The 23921-nt window shown below is 37.6% G+C and overlaps 1 protein-coding gene across 2 annotated transcripts in view; it reads left to right on the forward strand.

Moving 5' to 3' along the window:
* Nucleotides 1-244: 244 nt before the first annotated feature.
* UBE3D (ubiquitin protein ligase E3D) overlaps nucleotides 245-23921 on the forward strand; it is a 78576-nt gene continuing 54899 nt past the window's right edge. Inside the window, exons 1-8 of one of the 2 annotated variants that reach the window (XM_053939137.1) lie at nucleotides 245-306; nucleotides 634-836; nucleotides 2799-2889; nucleotides 7167-7398; nucleotides 11449-11518; nucleotides 13931-14000; nucleotides 14809-14917; nucleotides 19930-20099. In XM_053939137.1, the coding sequence (XP_053795112.1) occupies nucleotides 245-306; nucleotides 634-836; nucleotides 2799-2889; nucleotides 7167-7398; nucleotides 11449-11518; nucleotides 13931-14000; nucleotides 14809-14917; nucleotides 19930-20099 (1007 nt within the window). Of the gene's footprint in view, nucleotides 307-633; nucleotides 837-889; nucleotides 928-2798; nucleotides 2890-7166; nucleotides 7399-11448; nucleotides 11519-13930; nucleotides 14001-14808; nucleotides 14918-19929; nucleotides 20100-23921 lie in introns of those variants that run through there. The other variant, XM_053939135.1, reaches the window with a different exon arrangement.

Consider the following 23921-nt stretch of genomic DNA (forward strand, 5'->3'; position numbering starts at 1 on the left):
ACGTTCAGATTAGACATCAGAAAAATATTTTCCACCGCTAGGGCGGTCAAGGGCTGGAATAGATTTGCCAGGGAGGTGGTGGAGTCGCCATCCCTGGAAGCGTTCAAGAGGCGTCCGAAAGCAGCGCTGGGTGACGTGGTTCAGGGCTGACTCTACGGTTCCGCGCAGGCGGCGCCGTGACGGGCGGGCGGCGGCGCCGCGCCTGCGCCGGCGGGCGAGCGGCCGCTTCCGGCGCGGTGCCGGCATGGCGGCGGCGTTCCTGATGGAGATCAGGCGGGCGACGCAGAGCGCGCTGCTGGTTGTCCGGTAGTGCGGGGGCGCTGCCGCCCGCCGCCGCTCGGGCCGTGCGGGGCAGCCGGGGGGCGCGGCGGGTCTGGCTTTCGGCGTCCTTAGCCTTCAACGTGGGGGCCGGGTTGTGTGCGGGCGCCTGCCCCTGCTTGTTCGGCTCGGCACTACTGTGCAAATAAATTTTTCCTGAGAACGGTGGATTGTTTCTCTCGGCTGCTCCTCGTTCACCGCGTGGATCCGGCGGCGCGACTGGGGCTGCGGGGGAGCTTCGGGCCGGGCTGTGTAAAGCAGCAGCGCGCCCGGACAGCTCCTTCCCGAGGCATACCCGTTGCTTTTCCTCCGCAGCGCGGCGGCGGAGCTCCCCGGCGCGCCGCTGGAGGTGTCGGTGTGCGCGGATTCCCTGGAAGTGAGGAGCGGCGGGAGCCGCGATGCGGCGGCGCTGCCGCCGGGGGTCAGCCTGGCGCCGTCCTCGTGCCGCGGGCTCCGGCACCTGCGCGGGGACGGGCTGCAGCTGCGCGTGCGCCTGCGCCGCGCGCCGCCCGCCGCCGGTGAGGGCGGACAGGGACGGGGCCGGGGCCGGCGCTGCGGAACGGGGGAGGGTGACCTGGGAGCTGGCACAAATGAGAGAGGCTGTGAAATGTAAATTCTGTAGAGCGAACACCTTCTGGAATTGTCAGTTTTAGAAACTGAAAGTGCACAAGTGACGTAATGCAAGGGAAACGCGGTGCGTTTGGGATCTGCTCACGCTTTCCCCCACCCGTGCTTCCCCATAGTACTTCAAAATTATTTTCTTTCTCTTCTATTCCGCGTTTGGTAGCTGAAAATCATAGAATTATTAAATGCTAAGGGGTTTGAACGGACTTTAAAGATCATGTAGTCCCAAGACCCCACTGCCATTGGCAGGGATATGTCCCACTAGACCAGGTCGCTCAAGGAGTTCCCCAGCCAGGCTTTGAACACTGCCAGGGTTGGGGCACCCACAGCCTGTGCCAGTGTCTCGCCACTCTCACAGTAAAGAATTTCTTAATGTCTAACCTAAACTTCCTTTCTTTCAATTTGTATCCATTACTCCCCATCCTATCAGTAATGGAGTAATGTGATTCATCCTGGCAATCAGACTGTGCTTGTCCATCCCTGACCTCTTAATCCTAAAGGATTATGGGTTTGTGTTGGGACTCATTATTCTCACAGCTGGGGTTTCAGAGGTTAACGTCACAGGTAACATCTGCAAAGTTACCTTCTTTACTTCCATGGTGCTAATTCAGGTCTGGGATGTGTTTGCAATAAATAGAAAACATGGTTGTACAGCTGTTGCTTTCTTTCATCCTGGCATCCAAGCTCAATATGTTTAGATTCATTTCATACGACACGACACAGAAAGATATATTAAATAACAAAATTGCCATTCTGAGCTATTAAAGTAAAAAAGGATGATAAAATGTGTAATATACAGCACCAGAAACACATTGGAATACTCTGTTGGTATGCTGAGATGGCATCTGTACATTAACCCGTAATTATGCATGTACTTTGACAACTCAGTTAGACTAAAATTATTTAATGTGTCCTATTCATGAAAATGCTTCAAAAGACCAATGATAAACTTTTAAAAATCAACCTCAGAAAGTCATGCTAGTGAAAAATAAGTATGTGAACCAGGTGGTAATCAACATGTATATTGCATAGTCTTGGTTACCCTTTGATGTTTTATATTATTATGCAAAACAGTTTAAATTCTAGAACATTTTAAAGTACTTTTCTCTTGTGGTTGAATCCTAAATTTCAAATATTGAATGTCAGTGCTGAGAGTAAACTTTGATTGTTAAGTATGGGAAAGTGGATGATGCAAAGCATATTCATACATAGAGCTAGGCTTACAGTTTTACTTTTTTCCACTTAATGTTATCAGATAATTTGGGGAGACTTTGATAACTTATTTTTTTTTACTTTTGAGAAGTTGTTTGAGCTGCCTTTTGTGAGACCATTTTTGCTTTCCTGGCCTGCAGAGGCCGTTGCTCACTATCTTTTCCTGGAGTGGTTCCACAATGGTTGGTTTCTTACCTGCCTGAAAATGTAAAACTAGTGTCTGACCCTGCTCCCCATCCTGACTATTTGTGTTAAATATTGGTGTGTCCCCTCATATTACAGATACACTGATTATCAGAAATATCTTTACAAAGGAGTAGTGTTGAATTTTGATTTTTATAATGTCTTCAATTATATCAATATATCAGCTCCCCTTCTGAAGAGGATTTGCACCTTGAAAATAATTCTTCACATACACAGCTCCTACTCATTAATACGGAGCATGAGGTGGAGATGGCAATTTTTTTCCTAGATCTAAATACTTGCTTTTAAAAGAATTAAGGTTGTGTTTAAAATGTCAGCCTTTTTGTTTGCCTGTTAGATTTATCCTTTTTGGTTTCAGGTATTTGGCATTTTTTTTTTCATACAAGTGACTGAAAATTTTACACAATTTTGAAGATTAATATATTTCCTTCCATCTATAGATGTGGTTTTTACTTTGAGAGAAAGCCTGAAACCCAACAAGAATTACATCTTTTACTGTCAGTCCTGTGGTGACATCGTAGTGAGCGACCGGTGAGTACTGCAGTGTCTTGTATTTATAGCAATAAATGCCATAGTGATTTGTATTCATGTTATTTTGTGTACTGAGAGACAGCTAAAAGGTATTTGTTTTGAAATTGATAGACAAGAACACATTTGAAACACTGCAGATGTCAAAAAGCAAAATTACCTGAAGCAGTTTTTAGCTGTTTATTCATTTACTCCTTGATTTCTTTCTTCCTCTGCATTTCGTGTATCCTTTTCAGTTCTTTTTAGTCTCTTGTAAATTTCCTTCAGTCATCATGCTGTAATTATAAAGTGGCTGCTCAGAATGGGGATATTGACCACAGCTTCCTTTTATCTTTTAAGCAAAGCCTGCCTCCACATAGTTCAGGGATGCTAAATTTGGGAAACAGGAATTGTGTCTTAGCTGTGTGACTTGTTCTTATCTCTGTTCCTTAAAAAGTCTGCAGAGTGAATGAGAATTTTAGTAAAAAGGTGCTGCATTGTCTAGTTCTTCTGATGAACAATTTTGACAGCTTCAGCTGAATATATAAGAATTGTTAGAGGTGCACTTACAGCCTTTTATGATCTATGTGGCTCATAATACTCAAAACAGTAATACAAATATGTCTCATTCTTTAAATTTCTGTTACTCTCTTGTCATAGGTATGGATTTATGGCTAGCTGAATGTAACTGAATGAGGATTTCTTAACTTTCTCTTCTGAAATCTCTCATCAGAAAGTCTAGTAATAGCTCTTACTTTGATATATTTGTAAAGTAGTGGAACTTCTAATTTCTAGTCAATAATATTTGCTTTCAAAACAATTTGCATGTTTATATTTGCATCTCTGAATGGGAATTTTCCTGAATTTCAACACATCGAATTCATATGCATGTAGTTTAAATCTTTTGGTTCTGCATCCTGTAATGTGACACGAGCAGAATTTTTGAGAAAGGACAAAGAATGCATGTCCATGCATTTTTACTTGGCATTTCTCCTTGCAGGAAGCCTCTGAGTCCCTTGAATGTTGCCATTAAAAAAAGCTAAGACACAAGTAGAAAAGTGGAGCTGCCAGTGTATCCAACGCATTTTGTTCCAGCATTTCCAAAAGGAAGAGAGTAGCATAGTCAGAACTCCTAGCTACAGAATTCATGTGTTCCTCTCTCCAGGAAGAATGAAGTATGACAGTGACAGCAGAGGTAGAAGGATTGAAAGGAAATTGCAGAACTGTGTGAAAGAGAGCATATTAAAGTCTGAATTACTAGGTAAGGGTCTGTAATAAGAAACACCTGAGATCTAGAAAATCACACCTTTAAAGTAGAAATTGAAATAAATGGGGATTATTGTAGAAGGTTGTGGAGAAGACATAAGATTCCAATATCTAGGAAATTGCTGCAAAGAAGGTGGCAATAATTTTCAGTTGAAGCAAGAGGAATCTAGGTTAAACAGAAAGGAAAACACCAAACCAAACCTATTCTAAAGCTTATTTTTTTTTGCTGTTAGAGACTGCATAAGAAGTCTTCCTTTTAAAGGTTAGATTAATAAATGTGCTAGGAATGATTTAAATGTAAGTAATCCTTCCTTGGTGCACAAAAATTTACTCTACATTTTCTGAAATCCTCTGCCTCAGTCTGTTTTCTTTCATAAATCTGATAGCTCTTCAGAGGTTAGGGTTATGCTCTTTCATTCTTTTCCATTGCCCTCACATTACACACATTAGAGAAAATTATTAGATTTTATTTTTCTTCCATCCTGCAAGAGCTGCAAAGATTTAGGGATACTTTCTTTTTTCTTTCTCTCCTTCCAGTTTGGCTAAGTGTACCTCATATATAAAATAATTCTTTAAGACTTTATTTCTGTCATGAAGAAATTCTTAAAAGCTTGTGGTGTGTGGATGCCAGGTGCCCACCAAAGCCACTCTATTACTCCCCTCATCAGCTGGACAGGAGAGACTAAATGTAACAAATAATAATTGGTACTGCACAAGTATTCCATGGAAAAACTCATGGCAAGGGAAATCTAATTACACTTTTCCTACATAAGTAGTGTTAAGCCAGACAGTTAATTGACAAGCTGAGCTGTCCCAAGATTTTTTACTAGGTAAATAAGGGAAACTGCAGTTAAAGAAATACAGTTGTTTTTCTTTTTCTCTGATAGAACTGAACAGTTATTATATGTTTAAAAGTCTGAAGTCCATTTTACTTCCGGTTTTCAGTATTTTCAATAGACAGAATAATATTACTGGGTGTTAGTTAAGAATGACATTTGGGGTTACTTTTCTTAATCCAGTCTTATAGGGACCTCTATGGTCAAATACTTACCTTAGCCTGGAAGATCATTTAAGAGTTATATCCTTATGGCAGGGCTCTTATAGACTAGTGCTCAACTTCAAACTTCTTAAAAATAAGCTAATTACCTACGTTTCTGGTTGGAATCTGGGAACAGCAGGAAATTCAGCCTGGCTAGATTAGACACTTCCAGGAGAAGGCTACTCCTAAAAGTTCCCAACCTAAGAATTGTTTGTTGCTCTCTGACTGTGAAGGCAGCCTAGGTGGCTATTTTCAAGTAGAAACTCAGTTGTTATTAGGAGCAAGTTTGGAGAGATAGGTCACCCTGTTTTGTAGGTTTCATCATGTTACATAGTAGCCTCAATTTAGTCAGTACCTAGTAAACCTCAAGTTGGTTTTGTTTGTTTTTCTACGAAGGCTCCATTTTTATTAATGTTATATTTTTCCAGTTCTGGTGACCCAGGATATGGCTTCCCACCCATGAGTGGCAAAAACCTAAAATACAGTGGAAATGGTATATTTTCTGTATAGCTCAGAGTTAGGAGGAGTGTGTTTAGAAAATTCCTACTTGTTGGAATAACTGCTTTTGTTGGAAAAGAAGTGAAAATCTTTATGTTATAGACTGTGAGAGTAAAGAAAGGTTGATTTAATGAAACAGGACAGGATGAGTCTGCAGCTTAAGGTAATGTCTGTCTTTTTTTTTCCCTTATAAGAACATTGCTGAGCTTTTTGTTACTTTTGTGTAAAAAGCAATACAGGAAGACTTTTTTTTTTGCAGTGTGAGTCCAGGCACTGGAAATAATTGTAAAGGCTAATGAAGAATCAGTTAATAGGCCAACATCAGAACTAAACTGTCACTTTGGCAGAAGTGAGTAGTATCTCAAACACTATATAAGACCACAGAAAATGAAGACATGGGTAGTGCTGAGAGGTGATCTTACTTAGTTTTGGTAAAGCTGCATCAGGGGATCAGTTATTCCAACTTTCATCTGCAGATGGAGCAAGCAGAGTTTAAAATATATTGTCTATCTAGATAAAAAGGATTTTTTTAAAAACATTTTTCTTTCTCCCACCAAACAATTCAAAAGGGCCAAGAAGCTACAGGGGGAAGGACTGACATCTTCAGAAAACGTTAGTCTGGGAACTGCAGGAAAGGGAGGATTGGCTTAGCAGCTGTGTTTTTATTTGCAAGGTAGCACCATAAGCAAAGTTGTATTTGCAAGTTTTTAGTAAGGAGTAGAATCAAGAAACTCTGGTGAAGATTTCAGGCAACAGCTGAAGAAATAGGGTGACCATTCAAGGAAACTAGGCAGAGAGCAAAAAATGTAACCCCAATACCACTGATAATTAAAATAAAGTTGTGTTTCCAGAAGCAGTATCCTTGGTCCATACAACTACCCAGGAGAAAGGGATTTGCCTTTTTTGTATATGACTTCTGAAAGCTGGATCTGAGTATCTCAATCGAAATTAAGATTGAATTATCCTTTGTTTATTGTTTTGTTTGTTTGGGTATTTTAATGAAGATGTACTGTGGTATTTTTTTCAGATTTTACCTTTTTCAAGTCTGGTATCTGAAACAAAGAACATGCTGAATCTTGCTGTGGCATGAGTCTGTTTCTATTGGTTTTATAGCAACATTTGATGCAAGGGAACTGTACAAGAAGTAATAATAAATGCAATTGCAAATGTGCGTTGTCATATTTCTCATGACTGGGTAGAACTGTTTTATTTTTGCCACGTGATTCATTTCAAGAGAGGACTATGTCAAATTCTGCCTTAAAATCATTGAAGATTCACCCTTGGGAAATGCTTCATCACAGATTTGGCAGGAAACTCAGTCATTGCTTTTTCAGAATTCACCCAAAGAAAGTGCTTTTGGCTGGAAAGAGAGTCAAGCACTTAGTTTTGAGAAAATGCCATGCTTCACCCACTATTTGTAGGAAGCCTAAACTCTCTTTTAGTGTCTTAGAAATGAATTATAACATAACTGAAATATTTGTCTTTTCTTCTCTCTAAGAAAATTTCTCAGAGTTCTTCCTCTACCGAGTGAAAACTGGAGTGATTTAGTTGAAGAGTGGTGTTGTCACCCCGATCCCTTTGCTAGAAGAACTTTGCACCCTCAGCATGGTGACTGTTTTGTTGGAGACACTTTTTTTCTGTTGAATTCAAGAAATGAATCACATGTGCCTGAATCTTCTGTGTGCTGCTCAGAGGCTGGGCACCATGTTTCACAGAGTGGCTCCAACTTGGTAAAGTATTTTCTTCAAATAATTCTTAGGTGAAGTTATTTGGACTTTTTCATTGTAAAGTTTTTTTTTTTTTTACTATTTTATTTAATTTGTATGTATTACAGAACTGTTTTGAAGGTCATAGGGAGTTCTTGACATTCAGCTATACAGAAGCCAGAAAATATTCCAGGCTATGTTTTACATTTTCTAAAGCTCACACCACAGTCTTGATACTGACCTCAATGTGCAAGTAGAACTTAGTACTAGAAACAGAAGCTACTTAATTATGTAGTTCTAAACCCAGATATTTTCCCCCAGAATTATCATGAGTGAAGGACATCAGAATTCAGTAAGTTAATAACTGTGACAGGTTAGGTGTTTGTTAAAGGGTAGTGGAGCAAAGAATGAGGTGGAAATTGAAATAACAGTTGGTTTTTTCTTACAGTGTGATTTGAGGCATAATGATAACTATGATTAAAGAGAAGTGTGATTTTTTTTCTCTCCTTTTTTTTTTTTTTTAGTTTTAGAAAGACTTGGAAATATCAGTATATGTGCTTTGTATTTAGATGTGGCTGTCTTAGGTTCTTAAAGCAAAGTAAGGAAATTGAGTTTGTTTGACTGCTCTGTCTAGTGACAGGAACCTGCCATCCCATATTATAGCTCTTCATGTTGATGTTTCTGAGGTGTTCCAGGATAAGATAAATTCATCAACCAAGTCTGTAGGAAGAAGGTTGTCATTTGGCTTAGAAACATCAAAATTTGTTGTTGCCCATCACTGTTTGTTGGTGCTTATGTTTCAGTGATGGGATAAAATCCATGAAGAAAGACAGTTCAGTGCTTTACTTTTGAACATCTAGCACTTGTATAAAAGTTCAAGCAATGATCTTTTCTTCTGCCAGAAGAACATCCAGGAACTCAGTTCACCAAAACCTACATTTCCATAAAGCTTTTTCTGTTAATCTACTGCTTGTCTGCATTTATACTGACAAAGGTTGGGCCTACACATGCTGTATTTTCTCCCAGTACAAAATATTAAACTGTCTACATTGCTGCCTTGGCGATTTGTGTCTGTAAAAATTGATGGCTTATTCTGTAGAGATTTCCAGCATGAAACATTTAATCTCTTGAGAACCAGACTCCCTGATTTCTACCTGCTGCTTATAATGATATGTATTATTATTCCCAGTAAGAATCACCAGGAGTCTCACAATTCAGTGGTTGCTGGTGCGATGCTCCACGTGACCCCTCTGCATGGGGAGCAGTGCTGTCCTGTGGTCCCTATCTGCAAGGCTTGCAGCTTGGTCCCTTTGGTTCCTTGTTCCATTGTTCTTTGAAAAACAGAATGTGCAGAGAGGAAAATAAGGACTGGTATGCTGTAAGGGCATCAGCATGGCAGAAGCAGGTTAATTTGGCTTAACTCTGTGACAGTGGAGTTATTTCTTCTAAGTTTCCTTAAGAAGGACGTGGAGTGGATGATACCAAATTTCCAAGAGGACAGTGCTTTCTGCCAGAAGTTGCCAAAATGAATTCTCACATTTCAGTAGTCTTAAAAGAGATCGTAGAATATCAAGAGTAAATATGGGAAGAGGTAGGGCTCATGGAGTTCATATTACACACTTCTTCATCAAAGAGAATGTTTGTGAATACAGATTGATTTGGAAGCAGAAACTTAATTAAAAGTATGTGAAACAAAGATTTTATTGAGATGCGGGTCGAACCAGGATAACAGCAGAACTTTTGAATGAGGGAAGAGGCTGTTTTATGTTAGGGGCATACGATAGTAGTTTAGTCTGATGAATTTTCATGTTTGCTTTCTTATATTTGCATTGAATTTGAGAATCTGTTCCTTGTTTGTGTCCAATCCCTTTTTCTACATCTTTCACACTTGCAATGAATTCTCATTTCTGTGTTTGCTTATTTCCAGCATCACTCGGTTGCCAAGCAAATGAGCACAACTGTTAGATCCAGCAGAAGCTAGACTAATAAGGAAAAAAAACCCTCATACTGAAGCAGAAAATTCTTCCATAATATGAGTAATAGAAAGTTACAGGCAAGACAGATTGCTATTGGCATAAATGTTCTCATTTTAGAGAATATTGTTGCAGTCTGCCCCAGTATGAAAGTTTCTTTTTAATTGCATTGCAGTTCTTTGGGAAGTGTTTGCCTATGACCAAAATAGTAGCAGGAATGTACCAGAGATGCTTAAACAATCTTTTCCAGACTCCAGTGGGACCAAGACAGCATCCTCCATTGCAAACATATTTTTCACATCTATTAGTCTTCCAGTGTAACACAGTTCTTAAATGTCACATGGTCTTGCAGCATCTTAATAGTATCTCTTGGGGAAAATATTTTTCCTGACACCATATCTGGGATCCTTAGGAATAGGAACAGAAGCTATTAGGCTTGTGATCCACCTGCATCTGCAGATTGCCAGCAGCTGCAAGTTGTCAAACAGATAAATTGTTTTAATTAGTTGAGCTAAAACTATCCCTTTTTCCATTGAAGCATGATACAACGAGTTAGTGATGTTTTTTAGGCACAGTTCTCAGTCAGCACCTGTAACTATAGTCAGAAAAAAAAAATACTCAAGTTGTAGCTTTCAAGGAAGTAGTGTGTATTCTGTACTTGTACTGTGCAGTATTTGTACCAGTCTGAAACACTGGCTTACACAAAACCTTGTCTGTTTATCCTTGCTTTTCACACTGAGCAAGTAATTTCACTGCATATGTTTGAGAGGAGTAGCAAGGTAGGAATTGGAAAAGGGGATAACTGCATATATATGAATCAGATGATTTTCCTGATCTCCATAACAAAGAGACTGTACTTCCAACATAGTCAGGTCTTAGGCTGTTAGTTTAATTCTCTGTTTTTGACCATCATTAAGGTTATATATATATGTACTGCTTTCAGATCAGAGCTCTAGTGTGCTACACCCAGGTTAATAAACCCACACGGAACCAGTTCTGAAGTTTAGACTTCGGATTAAAGTAAGAATTGTGCTTGCTTGCTTGATGTATTGAATTTAAATATTAACACTGTAATTAGTAGGAGTCTAATAGGGTAGATTTCATCTTTTTCAAAGGGCAGTAATAGATGCACTAAGCTAAGGTAAATATTCTGTGATGTTTTAGAGAGTGTAGAGACTCCTTGAATTAGATATTGTTTATCCATATTTTTGTTTCTAATAAACCCTTGATGACATTGCTTCCTCTGAATTTATGAAGACTTTTTGAACTTGTATATACTTTTGATAAGAAAAATGCTTTCCTATAGTGAGTACCAAACTGTATTATGCATAATGTGAGAAATGCTGGCCTGGTTTTTTTTCTGTTCAGCTTTTCCTTAACATTTGTGATTTTAGGTATCTCAATGATACCCCTCAGTTTTCTGTCTTCCATATGTTCTCCTGTTACATGTATTTTCATGCTACATATGGAAACTGTTTTGCACTTCTGACAGTTATTCTTCGTCAATGCATTTTCTGTATTTGTTTGAATAGAGGGAGAAGGGTTGTTCAAGAACAGAATCCACTGCATCTTTCTGGAATATTGTGCTGTGTTGTGTATTTCTGCTGTTTCCTAGTAACTCAAAATAATCTGCAGACATTTTCTGCTCTCTGCTGAACATTGAACTGGTATTCAACTCCTATAAAACTGTCCACAGTGAACTGTTACTAAAACTTGTTACTGAGTAACGGTAGTCACATTGCAGCATACTATTTTATGTATATATTATGGAGTACTTAATTTCAGGTCCATTATTTTGCCCTTAGCACAATTAAATTTAACTTATCATTTTATCATCCAGTCACTCAATATTACAAGATTCTCCTGTTAGCCATTACAGATTATGCTGTGTGGATATATTGTCAGATTTTAAAATTAGTATGAAACTTGCAAGCAATTCCAAGTGTAGAAAGCTGAAGTAGTGAAGGCAAATACGTGTGCATGTAAATATAGAGGACAGAAACAAGTAAGAAGTTTCTGCTCTGTTAATTATGTTACAGCTATGCATTCGTTTTTCAGAATATCTGAGTGACATTTAAATGATTTTTTTTTTGTCCTACAGAAGTCAAAAGAAAATACCAGAGTAATTTGTAAGCGCTGCAAGGCAATGCTGGGAGAAACAGTTTCATCAGGTATGAGATGTCCAGACAAAACTAGACTTGACTGCATCAGCCATTGAACACTGGAGGTTAAAACACTGAAGGAAAATAGTTTATCAATAAGGTGCAGTGATAATTCCTGTGTGTTTGTCTCATTCCCTTCTGGAACAGAAGAGGTTGTTACTTCCAGTGTTAGACCTTGAAAATTACTTTCAGCAGGAATTTTCATTATCCTTGTTTCTGTGGCATATTTGACTAATTCCAAACCTTTGGAAGATTCAATGCATGATTCCAGTTTACTAGGAATCCCAGTAAAAATGGAGACTTGAGAAATTACAGGTTGCTTGTTTTCCTGTCATTTCTACTGAATAAGTGAAAAGTAAATTCAGAACTTAATCAACACAACTAGGAGCTGAAGATTGCTAACAGTCAGCCTGGTTTTGTGGGGAGGAAACCTACTCAAAGAAACAGGTTATATCTCATCCTCATTCGATGATGAGTTGATGGGATTATTGGTTTCAAAGCTGCAATTATATTGGATCAGCAGGGTTTACCTGATGTGGTGTAAAGATGAGTGTCTGGTTGTTTTTAAAATTCAGCTATTCTTGGAAGAGAAGCAATGATAAGACTGTTATTAGCAGGGTTCATTCTTTCATCCTCCCTCTCTTCCACTGCATCAGTCAGTGTGAGCCTGCTTCAGTTCAAGATCTGGTGAGTATAAAAACTTCTCAGAAAATGGAAAGCCTGTTTAAGAGAGGCCATAAGGTGAGACAGGACAGAAGGTCTTCTGTGTCTTCTGTTACAGAATGTTCTGATAGTCCTGTACAGGGATCTGAACAGTACAGGCCTTAATGAAACCAAATTTAAGGTGCAATGTCTGAAAGCCCACAAAGCAAGATGTGACTTTGGGAAAGGAGCGCTGGGAAAAGAGCATGAATAACAAGGTCATGAGTAACAGATCAGTGGGAATGGGGAAAGGCAAACACTATCGATGTGCAGGGATTTGGTATGGACTCTGCACATGGCTGAAGTTAGATAAGAGGTGCATTGTTCTGACCGTGTTTCTTCAGTAGCACAGGAAATTTTGGTAGAGTTCAGAGAACAAAAGAGATGTATAGTGTAAGTCAAGGCAGAACCATCTCTGTGAAAAGAGACTAGAGAGCAAACTGGACATGCTTTGATACTCTCTCATGGGCAGGTATCAGTGTTTTGAAGATAAAACAGGATTAGGTGTAGCTGTGGAGACCAGGTTCAGCTTTGAGATTTGTCCATGGGCTATTCCTTCTGCCAACTATCCACATATACTCGTATGTGTGTTTTTTATGGAAATCACAGGATCTATCTCTCTGCAAGCAAACATATCCTGAATTCCCAATACCCTTGTAGCAGTAGCACCAATTCTATACTCAGGATAATGGCTGAGGAACTAGAGAGACTGTCTTTTCTTCCTGTCTCCAAGAATTTATATAGCATGGAGCAGACTTAATTAAATTTAGAGGTAGACTGTAACTTCCTGACACTGAAGATAATTTAGAAAGTGTAGTATTTACCTGGAGAAGGGGTAGGGTTACTAAGCCTTTGGAGGGTTTAAAACAGATAAAGTGTCTTCCTGAAATGTTTGGTTTCATCCAGTTTTAATGGCATGTATGGACAGAGATGAGACAAAACCCTTCCATCCTTAAAACTTGTGGACTAAATGAAGTTATTTACATGCTGAGGCTTAGTAGAATGAATTTATGACTCTTAACCTGTTTTGCTGGCCCTCTGGTTAGGCTGTATTTGCAGCATATACCCAGATCTTCAATATGATCATCTTTGACCTGCCTTCATTGATGGGGATTAAATTATGTCCTCAAACACTTCCATTTAGTGTTAAAAGCTGTCTTAGTGGAGCTTTTGGTGGACAGTTACATTGAAATTCAGAATGTATGCAGTGTTAACGTTGAGTGAGCGTGATTTTCTGAAAGAAGTTCCATTCTGCTCTTTGAGCAAAGAAGAAAATTATTCCCCTGTGTGAACTGTTATTAAAACTGTCTCTAGTGATTCACTGCAGCATTACTAAGCAGCAGAGGGTACTAAAATACTTATGTAAGCTATGCTGATCTCAGTGCTTTAGGAAAGTTCTTTCAATTCATCTTTCAGCTTTGGCTTGAGCTCTTGCTTGCTTGGTTTTAAGATGATTGTTCCCACCATTAAACAAAGATCAATATGAATGAGAAATAGCTGATCTTGTAATTAGCTTGGAACAGTTTTCTTCAGGCAATGTAGGTTTTTTGTTATGGTTGCTTCTGTTCCTACAAACCCAAGCAAAATATGATTGTCTGCTGCACCTCTTAATTGATTACTGAATAAATATTTAATTATTATAGTGATATGGTGACTTACAGTCTAATCTTAATAAGTTTGTTATTCTATTATAGTTGAAAAATGTTTTTGTCATTTTAGGTACCATTAAATATTATGTCACTGAGGTGATTATTCAATCAGCTGAGGGAAGTTTCAGTCCAACACCAAGGTAACAAAATAATCAGATAATTTGCTCAAGTATATGTTTTAGAAAGGATTCTAGAAATGCTCTAATATTGTAGTTTCTTGAATAATTGCATATAATAACAGAGTGCAATTTTATATAATCATCACAGAATTAAGCATTGTAAAGGCAAAGTAGCCTGAATTCACTCATGTGCAGTTTTGTGGGATGCAGGAGATTGTGTATAATTTGTCACAGTGTCTCAATATTGAGGTGATAAGCGTAAATAAAATACTTTTTTATTTTGAACTACTTAATTTTGCACAATATCTGGTGACTAATTATGGAAACAGAACTCTATTTCATGTAAAGTTAAATAAAGTTTGAAATATTTAATTCAAAGTGAGAACTTTGAATTTTCAAGTAATTCAGTTTGAATTTAAGACTAAGATGAAACAGAACTTGATCTGGTATCATGTACAATGGCTTAATCACAGTTCTTTCTTTTTGGGAGTTATATTTGAAACATATGCATAATTCTGATCTTCGTGTTCACATGTGTAAAATACAATGGGGAGAAGCTTCTATTCAGCATTTGACAGTTGGTGTCAGCCAAAATAAGGGGTGTAAAGCAATTTAGAATCCTGATCTATTAAAAATTTCCTGTTGCAGGAAATAAAAACTCTGGTTTTGAGTGAGAGGAAGATAAAGAAGCCCCATCTTTTACTAAAATGTGATTGTAGGATGTAGTGGAATTGAAGTATGGGTTACTCATTGGCCTGTAGTGCATAGATATGAATGATTGTCTGTGTAGTTGTTATGAAAACATATAATGTGGTTAATTCTTTAATAGGTCTCAGTTTGTACAGAGCATTGTTGCTCAGTGTCTTTTGGAATTATCCTCTGCTAAAAGCACATTTAGATTCACCATAAAAGGAGATAATGGAAAAACCTATATTCTGGTAAGTTTTTAAGTCTTCATCTTGCTGAAGAAGATTAACCCATGTATCCCAGTTCCTAAAATGTATTTTTTATGGTGTTCATTATTGTATGTTTAAAAAATTAACAAATTCAAGTTCTTGAAGTGGTTCTAAGGTACATCTGTTCAAGTAAGAATATCCCTGAGTTTTTACTCTAATTAGATGTGCATGTAGAAATGTTATTGATGCAGTAATGAAAGTACTGCAGATGCACCATAAGTAGCACAGAAATAACACTATTTTGTATCCAGAAAATATGGAAAGCTTAAGTTTTAATTTTTTAATGTATATTTCACCTTCTTGCTCCAGCACTTCTTTTCTTTAATCACCAGAAGTGAATCAAATTGTATAGCATCTTTCACAAGCATTGTCTCAAGTCAGCAGGGACTATTAATGTAGTCAGTACATTGCATTGTGAAGTGAAGTGAAAACAAAAATAAAATTGCCTATTATACTTAATGTTCTAATGCTGTTAAACTTGGTTAAGCTTGATATTTAGATGGTGACAGCTAGATTTCTCAAACATTTAAGATGGATAAGAGTTACCTTAATACTCTACAGTTATAACCAGAGATGTTTCCTTTTATGTCTGAACTGAATAGGGTATAGAATTTGTATTTTTGCAGTTTATAGAAACTATTCATAGACACAAAGAAATACATGATTAGAGATTGCTGTCCTGGATGAACTTAGAAATGCACTTTCTTGGGGCAATGTAATTACATAAACTGTTTTGCATATGCATTGTCCAAGTTCTATGATTTTGGAACATCTAGATGCTGAGGAAAGTGTATATCTGTTGCTTTTAAATCAGTTTTAGTGCCAAGACAACATTTGTACAACCACTGAGAAATATCAGTTCTGTGATGATAAAATGAAGGTTTCATGAGCAGACCCATACTTATATATAGTCTAATTGAGGAGTCATTAAAAATCATTGTGATTTTTCCCTTGTAGCTTATCTGTTCCCAAGTTACGTAAAATCCTGGTGCTTGAGTCTAGTACCTTAGATACAGCAAACTGATTGTTTTTTAACAGAAAAATCACTTTATTTAGTAGATTGCCATTACTCTTAGCTCTGGGCTGCATTTTTGACAATGTATTTATTAGAGGAGCAGAGTGAATTAGATAGGGGCTAGCTTCTAATTGGCATATTTTCCTTTATATTGGTTAGTTATTAGTTTTTTACAGGTGTTTTTAGTATTTAACATCAGAAAGTCCTTTCTCCTGTCCAGGGTGAGGTTCTGGGTAGTGTATACACACCAACAGTGTTCTGGAGTCATGGGTTAAGTCTTAGGACTCAGAGGCCTTGTGGACAAAAGTATAATGTAAGCTCTGTTTATATTAATGATTGTCAATAGCTCAACAGTAAAATGTGGGTGCTTGAGGCTGTGAGCACACAGCCAAGTTACACAAGTAGTCTCATCACTGATGCATCATGAAACAGCTGTCCCACTTGTTTGATTTGATAATGAGCCAAAGATTCTAGTTCACAGTGTTTGTGCTTACCTATATGAATACACACAGCTTAGACTGTGTATCTGATAATTAAGGTTAAGGTTTCTCACAAATCTTTTTAATTTTTTTAAACCACAAATAACATGTATATTTACTTTCCTCATTTCCTCTGGATGTATCACTTAACATTACCAATTATGTTATTTGCACATACTATAATATGAGTTTCCATTAATTAAGTTACACATATTCTGTTGTTTAAGCTATATACTACTTTAGGATGTTAGTTTTTTAAAAAAAAATTAAAGGATGTCAATTAAAAAAAAAGTTTCTTTGTTTCAGGGGAAAAAAGTGGTATATACAGGTATCCTTATTTGTCCTAACTATATCTCTTCCCTCTTCACATTTGTGAATCACTTGCTTCCTCTCTTTGCTCCACTGTTGAAGGTTTCCCTGCCTTGTAGTTGCACGACAGAAGCTGAGAATAAGAGGAGGACAGCAAACAGATAGTGAGATAGGAGAACACAAGCAAAACAGTGCATTATTGGTCAGCATAGCAGCATCTCAATAGATACATATTTTTTCTGTACTGCAAAAAGTGTAGCTTTGAAAGCAGCAAATAAGTAGTTCTCTGGATAGATAGAGGGAATTCATCTCATGGATGGGATCAACCTCATAAGACCCAAAACGATTACATCTGTGAAAATCAAAAGGTGTGCAGTGGTTTGGACTCTTTGAACACTATTTCTGGTCTTTCAGTATTGAAGGAAAGATGCTTTCTAAAGTGGGATTAGACTGTAAAAGTGTTTTGAAAGTAAGGCAGCTTGAATGTAATGAAAATGAATATGTAACAAAATGGGAGAGACATGTCAGTCTGATTATTGTCCCTATCTTGAAGGGCATGAGCAGAACCGATTTGCATTTGTTAAGATTGGAGATGGGGTGGATATTGCAGTGGTCAAGCAGTGAGATAATGAGAACCTTGCTGAGACTTAGCTGCCCAGCTCTCTCAGAAAGCTTTATTCTTTGTGAAATATGTGGAAACAACATCTTTACCTGAGCACTGTGAGTGTGAGAACGAAATAGCTGTAATGAAAGATGTTTGCATTAGTGACCTGTGTGATGATGAAAGTAATGGTAATGTCTGCAATAACTAAGAAAGAACTAGGAAGGAAAAATAAGAGATTTAGTGGGTTTTTACCCATGTTAAATTCAAATTGATGCTGAAAACTCATACTGAGATATAGGGAAACTGTTCACAGAATGTAAATTGTGGTATTTCAGCTGTTTGGTTCAAGTACCGTGAAGTATAACTGGGGTAGATTTGTTGCCACTTTTCTCCAAAGAACATCTTTTTAAGTCTCTTGACAAAATTATGTGAAACCAAAAGAAAACAATGAAAGGAAGATCAACAACCTCCAAATACTTTTTTTTTCTGATTCTGTCATTTCAGAAAAGGTAATCAATGGCATTTTGAATGAATTCTGCACTTTCTGTATATATTTTTCTGTAAAGTTTCTTTTCTTACTGGAGTTAATGTGGAAGGAATTTGCTTGTGCCAGCTCTGCTGTATAAAGAAGTAGAAAGAAAGGAAAGATTGCACATTGTGAATAACATAGTTGAAAGCACAGCTCAAAATATGAAACTGTTAGCCAGAAATACACGTATAAAATTCTTAGAGTCAACACACTGAGTCTGGGTGAGCAATTGTTCACTCAGATCAAGATCAAAAAATTATTCATACATGAAGAAAATAATGAAAATACTGAAGAAGTAAATGTAGTTCGGAAGTTGATTTTGCTCATGGCTGGGAATCCTTCCACCCCCAGAGATTCATTTACTTCCTTTATATTGTGTGCTAAATTATTAATACAGATCTGTTGTATTCCTGGTGAGACAAAGACATTTATACAAGTCCTAGGACATGATTTTAAGATGCCACATGTGGCACTTGTGTAGAAAGAAGTGCTTTTCAAATGGACTATGTTGCAAATGAAATGCTTTGGTTGCTTTCTCTGCAGCAGATTGCAGAAGTTTTCTGAAAGGAGCGGACAGCTATTGCTACATTGTTCCCCTGTCTAGTTTGAAGCATAGTCCCCTGTTGAAAAGCATCCCAGGAAGCTCCTTCCGCATGGAATTGTTAGATATTTCAAAAGGAAGAAAGTCTGTTCAGTTTGTGTTGGCAGTGGCCTGTGTTTCTGCACCATTTTCTTCGAACACCTCTTCAGCCCTTGGCTTTAAGCACCTTGTGTAATGGTCCTAGCTAATGAGGTATATTTTGCAGTTTAGGCTATAAATGTGTACAGTGAGTTACTAGAGCAAAACTGATGAACAACCACTTGCAAAGCCAAGTGTGGTTGCTTGTCATCAGTCATGTGCATATGCTAAAGTGATTCTTCTCCTCCTATCCCCTCCCAAGGTATCTTTATCAATATATCTCATTCCTTCTTTATGAAGCTTCCACTGTAATGTTCTGAGCCTTGGGCTCTGATAAATTGTGACTGTCACATTCAATTACGACATATACTATGTGTCCTGTTAATGACTGCTTTCTCCCTGCACAGGGGATATCATGTGTCTGCTACCTAACATCATGTAACTTCTTTTACTAGAAGCTGATTAGATCATGAGAAGCAGAAGATTGCTCTTTAGTGAGCAACACTGTATGGATCCCATTCTTTATGATAAATATTTAATATATAAACATTTCATACTGGTGCCAGATTTGTAAAAATTGACTTCCATTGTTAACCTGGATCACTTCTCTACTACAGGCTGTGAATTAAGGAAAAACCTGACTTATTTCTATGGTGTTTAGCAGGAAAGCCCTCGATTCAAGTCAGAACACTGATACCAAATCACACAAAGATTAAATAAGATCCATAATGGGATGCAAAAAGTTCAAATTTCTCAAAACTCTCCCCAGTAAACATCTCTCGAATTTGTGAGCAAACAGGGCCAAAGAATGCTAGTCCCATTATGAAATTTGATATTTATTTTCCAAGTGAGGTTCTACTGCAGCTGTTTATAAATTCCAACATGCCTTTTAGACCATGTTAATTGTTTTCTTCTTCCTTGCATGTATTAGGTCCATGGAGTCATAACCACCATGCTTCTTCTAAAAATCCTCAATTTTTGGCACTTCAGTGAGCAGTCTTTCAGTTTCCTGTCTTTAGCCCTCAGTTGCTCAACACCATATGCTTGACTAATGCCTAAAGAATTATGAAATTGGAGAAATAATACATCTGGTACTGAAAGAGATGACTTGGGACTATTTCTTTTGTTCCTACCAAAGGGAATGTGCTACAGTCACAAAAAGGGGCAGCTTCAATACTGATAAATCAGTATTGTATTGCCCTTTTTTCTGCAGCTGTGCAGACTCTGCTAAATATTAAAATATCAATTTATGTCTGTTAATACTTTGTTAGAAACTTTGTAAGAATGTGGCTTTAGTATCAGCTGCTTTAGGGTCACAGTAAAGTAACAAATTGAAGTGTGTGTAACGTACAGTAAATGAAATTATTTTTCATTTACAGATCTGGCTTTTAAATTCTGACACATTGCTGGTAGAGTCTTCAGGAAGTTCCTCCTCCCACAGTGATTTTACACTGTTTGGAGATATCCTTACACCTAGCTCTGGACCAGTGGGAACCTGGAATGCTCTCAAAGTCCTTTACCAGCCATGCATTCAATCCAGAAATAAGGAGTAAGTACAACCTTTTTTAAACTCAGATTCTGGTATTCATTTGCTTTGCATTAGTATTTCTTTCATGTTCTTTGGACAGTCTGTTAGTCTCAGATATAAACCTCTTTGAATTTTCATATTTCTAAAAATGTTTTTTTAAGCAAAATACCAGAGGAGTACCATTTGGTTTCTGTTACAGCCAGAGAGATTGGCTGTTAGACTTTTGAATTGTAGTTTTAAAATATAGACCAAAGAGTTTTGTTGTTTCTAAGGCACATGTCGGTTTAGCGTTAGGTATTAGCGTTTAAATTTAATTTGCTTTCAGCCCAGTGATGATGTTATTTCAAAAAGAAGCAGGGCCCTGAGAGAAGGGAAAAGAGGTGAGGACGGTAGTTAAATACAATGTCATAAAAATGTTTTTCTTTGATAGGTCTGAGTGTACTGGAGCCCTCATAAAGGAAACATTTGATTTCAGGAAGCTTTGAGTTTGACATTATGAAAAACATACACTGCCTAACATGTTAGAGCCTTTATGTGTTGGAGAGCTAAGATAAGAGCATGCTGATTAAACAGTGGCTCCAATGTTTACAGGTGATGAAGTATGATTTAAGCATAATTTACTGCTTTCTTTGTGCAGTGATAGAAAAGAAAGCATTGATTTTGTGTAAGTCACACTTAAATGGTGTTTTGTTGTTGTTTTTTCTTTAAACTTTGGAAACTAGGGGAAAGACTTAAATAAGTATGGATGAAGACATTCACTCCAGACTCAGTCAATACACAAATGATATATAGCCCAAGACCTCATAAAGCTACAACAGAAATGTTTTCTAACAGAGACAAGCAAATGTGTATATGAATTTAATATTTTTGTTGGAGAAATATACACCTTACTAGCACGTATGATCATTAGAGTGTGTTTATTCTGGATGTTGCCAAGTGTATTCTTTTTATATTTCAAGCAGATGCAATATTGAATAGGAGGAATAAACTCTGATGAATGGAGAGAGTGCAAAATTTTAATATTTAGGAAAAAGATCATTCTACATTGTTATTGTTAGTCATGTAAGAGAAAAAATATCTTTATTGATGTAATAACTTCAGAGGATGGCTTTGGAAAACCTTTATGATCTAAATGTTATTTAGGGATCCAAAATACATTCTGAAGTATTATCATTTAAACTGCTTATTCTGAGAATGGGAGATGTTTTGCAAGAATCTGTCTAAAATGAAAGATATTTCACTTACTCCTCTTAAGTCTTACGAAGTGTAACTTACAGTTTTGCTTTTCAAGATTCATTTCTTTGTCACTGAGAAAACTTAAATTATCTTAACACACGTTCATCTACTCTGACATGTTATTGAGATAAAAGTCATCTACTTAGTCATTTTCCTAGAATTCACAAATGCTTTTCTTTAATGGAGTTCTCAGCAGCAGTATTTTAGTGTGAGATTATATTCAGTTCTTTCTATTTCCACAGACAGACTTGTTAGAAATCACTTTTTTTCAACTTTTTTTTTTCCCACTCCACTTCTTTGTATTTATCTTTGGGATTTTGCAGTGAGCATAAGAAACAACTGAGGTTTTAATTCTTCTCTGACAGTAATTGGTATTTTCTCTAGCCAGGGTTCCTGGACAAGTGAAATAAAGGAAGAGAAAGAATGGAAGATTATTTTTAAAATTCAGAGACCAAACTGTTGGTTTAGTATTGTTTTTCCATTTTTATATTCCTAGGAAAGAGCAGTAAAAAGGACATTAACACTTCAATCTGTTTCCACTAACTCATTTATCAGCTGGCCTCAAGTGCCACCAGAATCTGTGCGATCAGACTGAAAGATTTATATTTCAAACAGGAATGTAAACACAGCATAAGCAAAAATATCAAAACCAGTATGACTTATTTAATATGATGCATTTGCATTTAGAACTCAAATTTTATTTCAAGAATTCTGAACAAAGTGTCTGATTTCTTGATTAGTGCAAGTTTCAAAACTTTCAGATGCCCACATTCTGCTAAAAATTATAACACTTACCTTGCTGTCTTCTGCACGTACACCTGCCTTTGGAATAATGGGAAGGTTTCAGAGCCCAGGGCCTGCTTCCCATGAGAGGGGAATAAGCAAGGACACCTCCAGAGCAGAAAGGGATCAACAGGAGGTCTGCATGTGACCTAGACCCCGGCAGTAGCTGCAAGGGATAAGTGTGCACTCTGGCATCCTGTTTTATGTCAGAGGGCCTCTTCAGTTGCTGTGAGTCCCTGGGTACACTTGGGTTCTGTCCAGTTCTGGCAGGGCCAGAATCTGATCTGTGTGATGGGAGGGAAAGCACCTTTCTTACTTGTGGACACTGCAGAGTCCTGCAGAGTGCAGAGCACTGCAGAGTGCTGGTTAGCTGGGCCATAGGTTAAAACAGATTAAGGTTAACTAGAAGTAAAAGTAAAAACTAGAAGTAAAAGTATTGTTTTTAATATCTAAATATAGTAACATAATCACATATTTGTAAAACATGGGTAAAGAAATGAAACAAAATCTGTACGTAGTGTGCGTACACAAGCATAATTGTGAGATGAATGCACAGTTCCATTGTAGTAGTTGAGGTCTTGGGCTTTGTGAAATTCTTCCTTGGCAAATGCTGCTGCTAAAGAGAGTCTGACTGATATTGCCTAATAATTCACATTCAGGCATCCTTTCCTGGGGATGCACTTGAATATTTTTCTTGAGGGGAATGTAGAAGCTTTTGAGTGTGCTCTTCATTTCAAGACTTACAGGGTGTCAGAAGAAATTTATTCTTTCACTCAAAAACTCATTTTATCCTTCCTTTATTCAGAGCTCAGTTTTGCAATTCTTCGTAATTAACTTAATGCTTAATGCTCGGATACAGAAGTGTTTTTTCCCTTAAACTAGGAATTATGTCCTGTGAACAGCACTGCTTCAGTGAGCAACAGAACTCTCTTTCCTCCAGTAAATCACTAGCATATCTATCACTGTACCTTACATTCAGTATTGCTCTAAATGTTAACAATGCAAAGGAAACAAGCATTCAAGTAGGATAAATGTCCATGGTTCATTACTGGCTGCTGACTGGTAATTACCCATTTGAAGTTATTGCTCTTTAGGGCTGGCTGATCCTGAAGCCTTTTCTAACAAAGCTGTGGTCTGAGTTAGGCTGAGCGTTGCTGTGAAGGTAATTACCTGTTGTGTGGCATCAACAATATGCTGATTTCAAGCCAAATTTGTTGATCTGTGTTCACCATCAGCTCCTTTCCAGGTAGTTTGCAGTCTAATAAGCAGCCTTCCTCTTTTTTTTGGTGCAGGTGTCATTTATCAAAATTATCCTCATTTTGTTCAGAATTTTTTTTCCTTCTTGGTCGTGGCCATTTTTGTTCCCAACATATGTCCTGTTGATGGCCTTTCCCTGCTCCATGTTGTCTCTGGAAGGAAGAAGCATCTCTCTTAAGACTTCCAGTCTCTGGGAGAGTGACTGACATATAGGATAGAAACAAACTGTGAGCATGTCATGTAGAGCCTCTCTCCATATACCTTTATTTTGGCAAGGAATTCTTAACAGTTGTGCTCAGAATGTCCTCAATATACAGAGAATGCAGGGTATTCTCTGTATATTGAGGACATTGAATAACTTCTAAGGTGTTGTGAAGTTAAAATAGGGTTATGTGTATCCAGACATGGTATTTATAGTAGTTCTTGTCATTTCTCCTTAGTATTCCTCTATCTTTCTGAGGGTAGCCTTTAAGTGTTGTAGTAATTTGTATCTTACTCCCTCAGCAGTGAAACAGGGGTAGAAACACTTAGATGTGTGTTATGTGTGATAACACAAGCTCTGGCTAA

Source organism: Vidua chalybeata, chromosome 3 (assembly GCF_026979565.1).
Source record: "Vidua chalybeata isolate OUT-0048 chromosome 3, bVidCha1 merged haplotype, whole genome shotgun sequence".
In the NCBI taxonomy this organism is placed as follows: domain Eukaryota; kingdom Metazoa; phylum Chordata; class Aves; order Passeriformes; family Viduidae; genus Vidua; species Vidua chalybeata.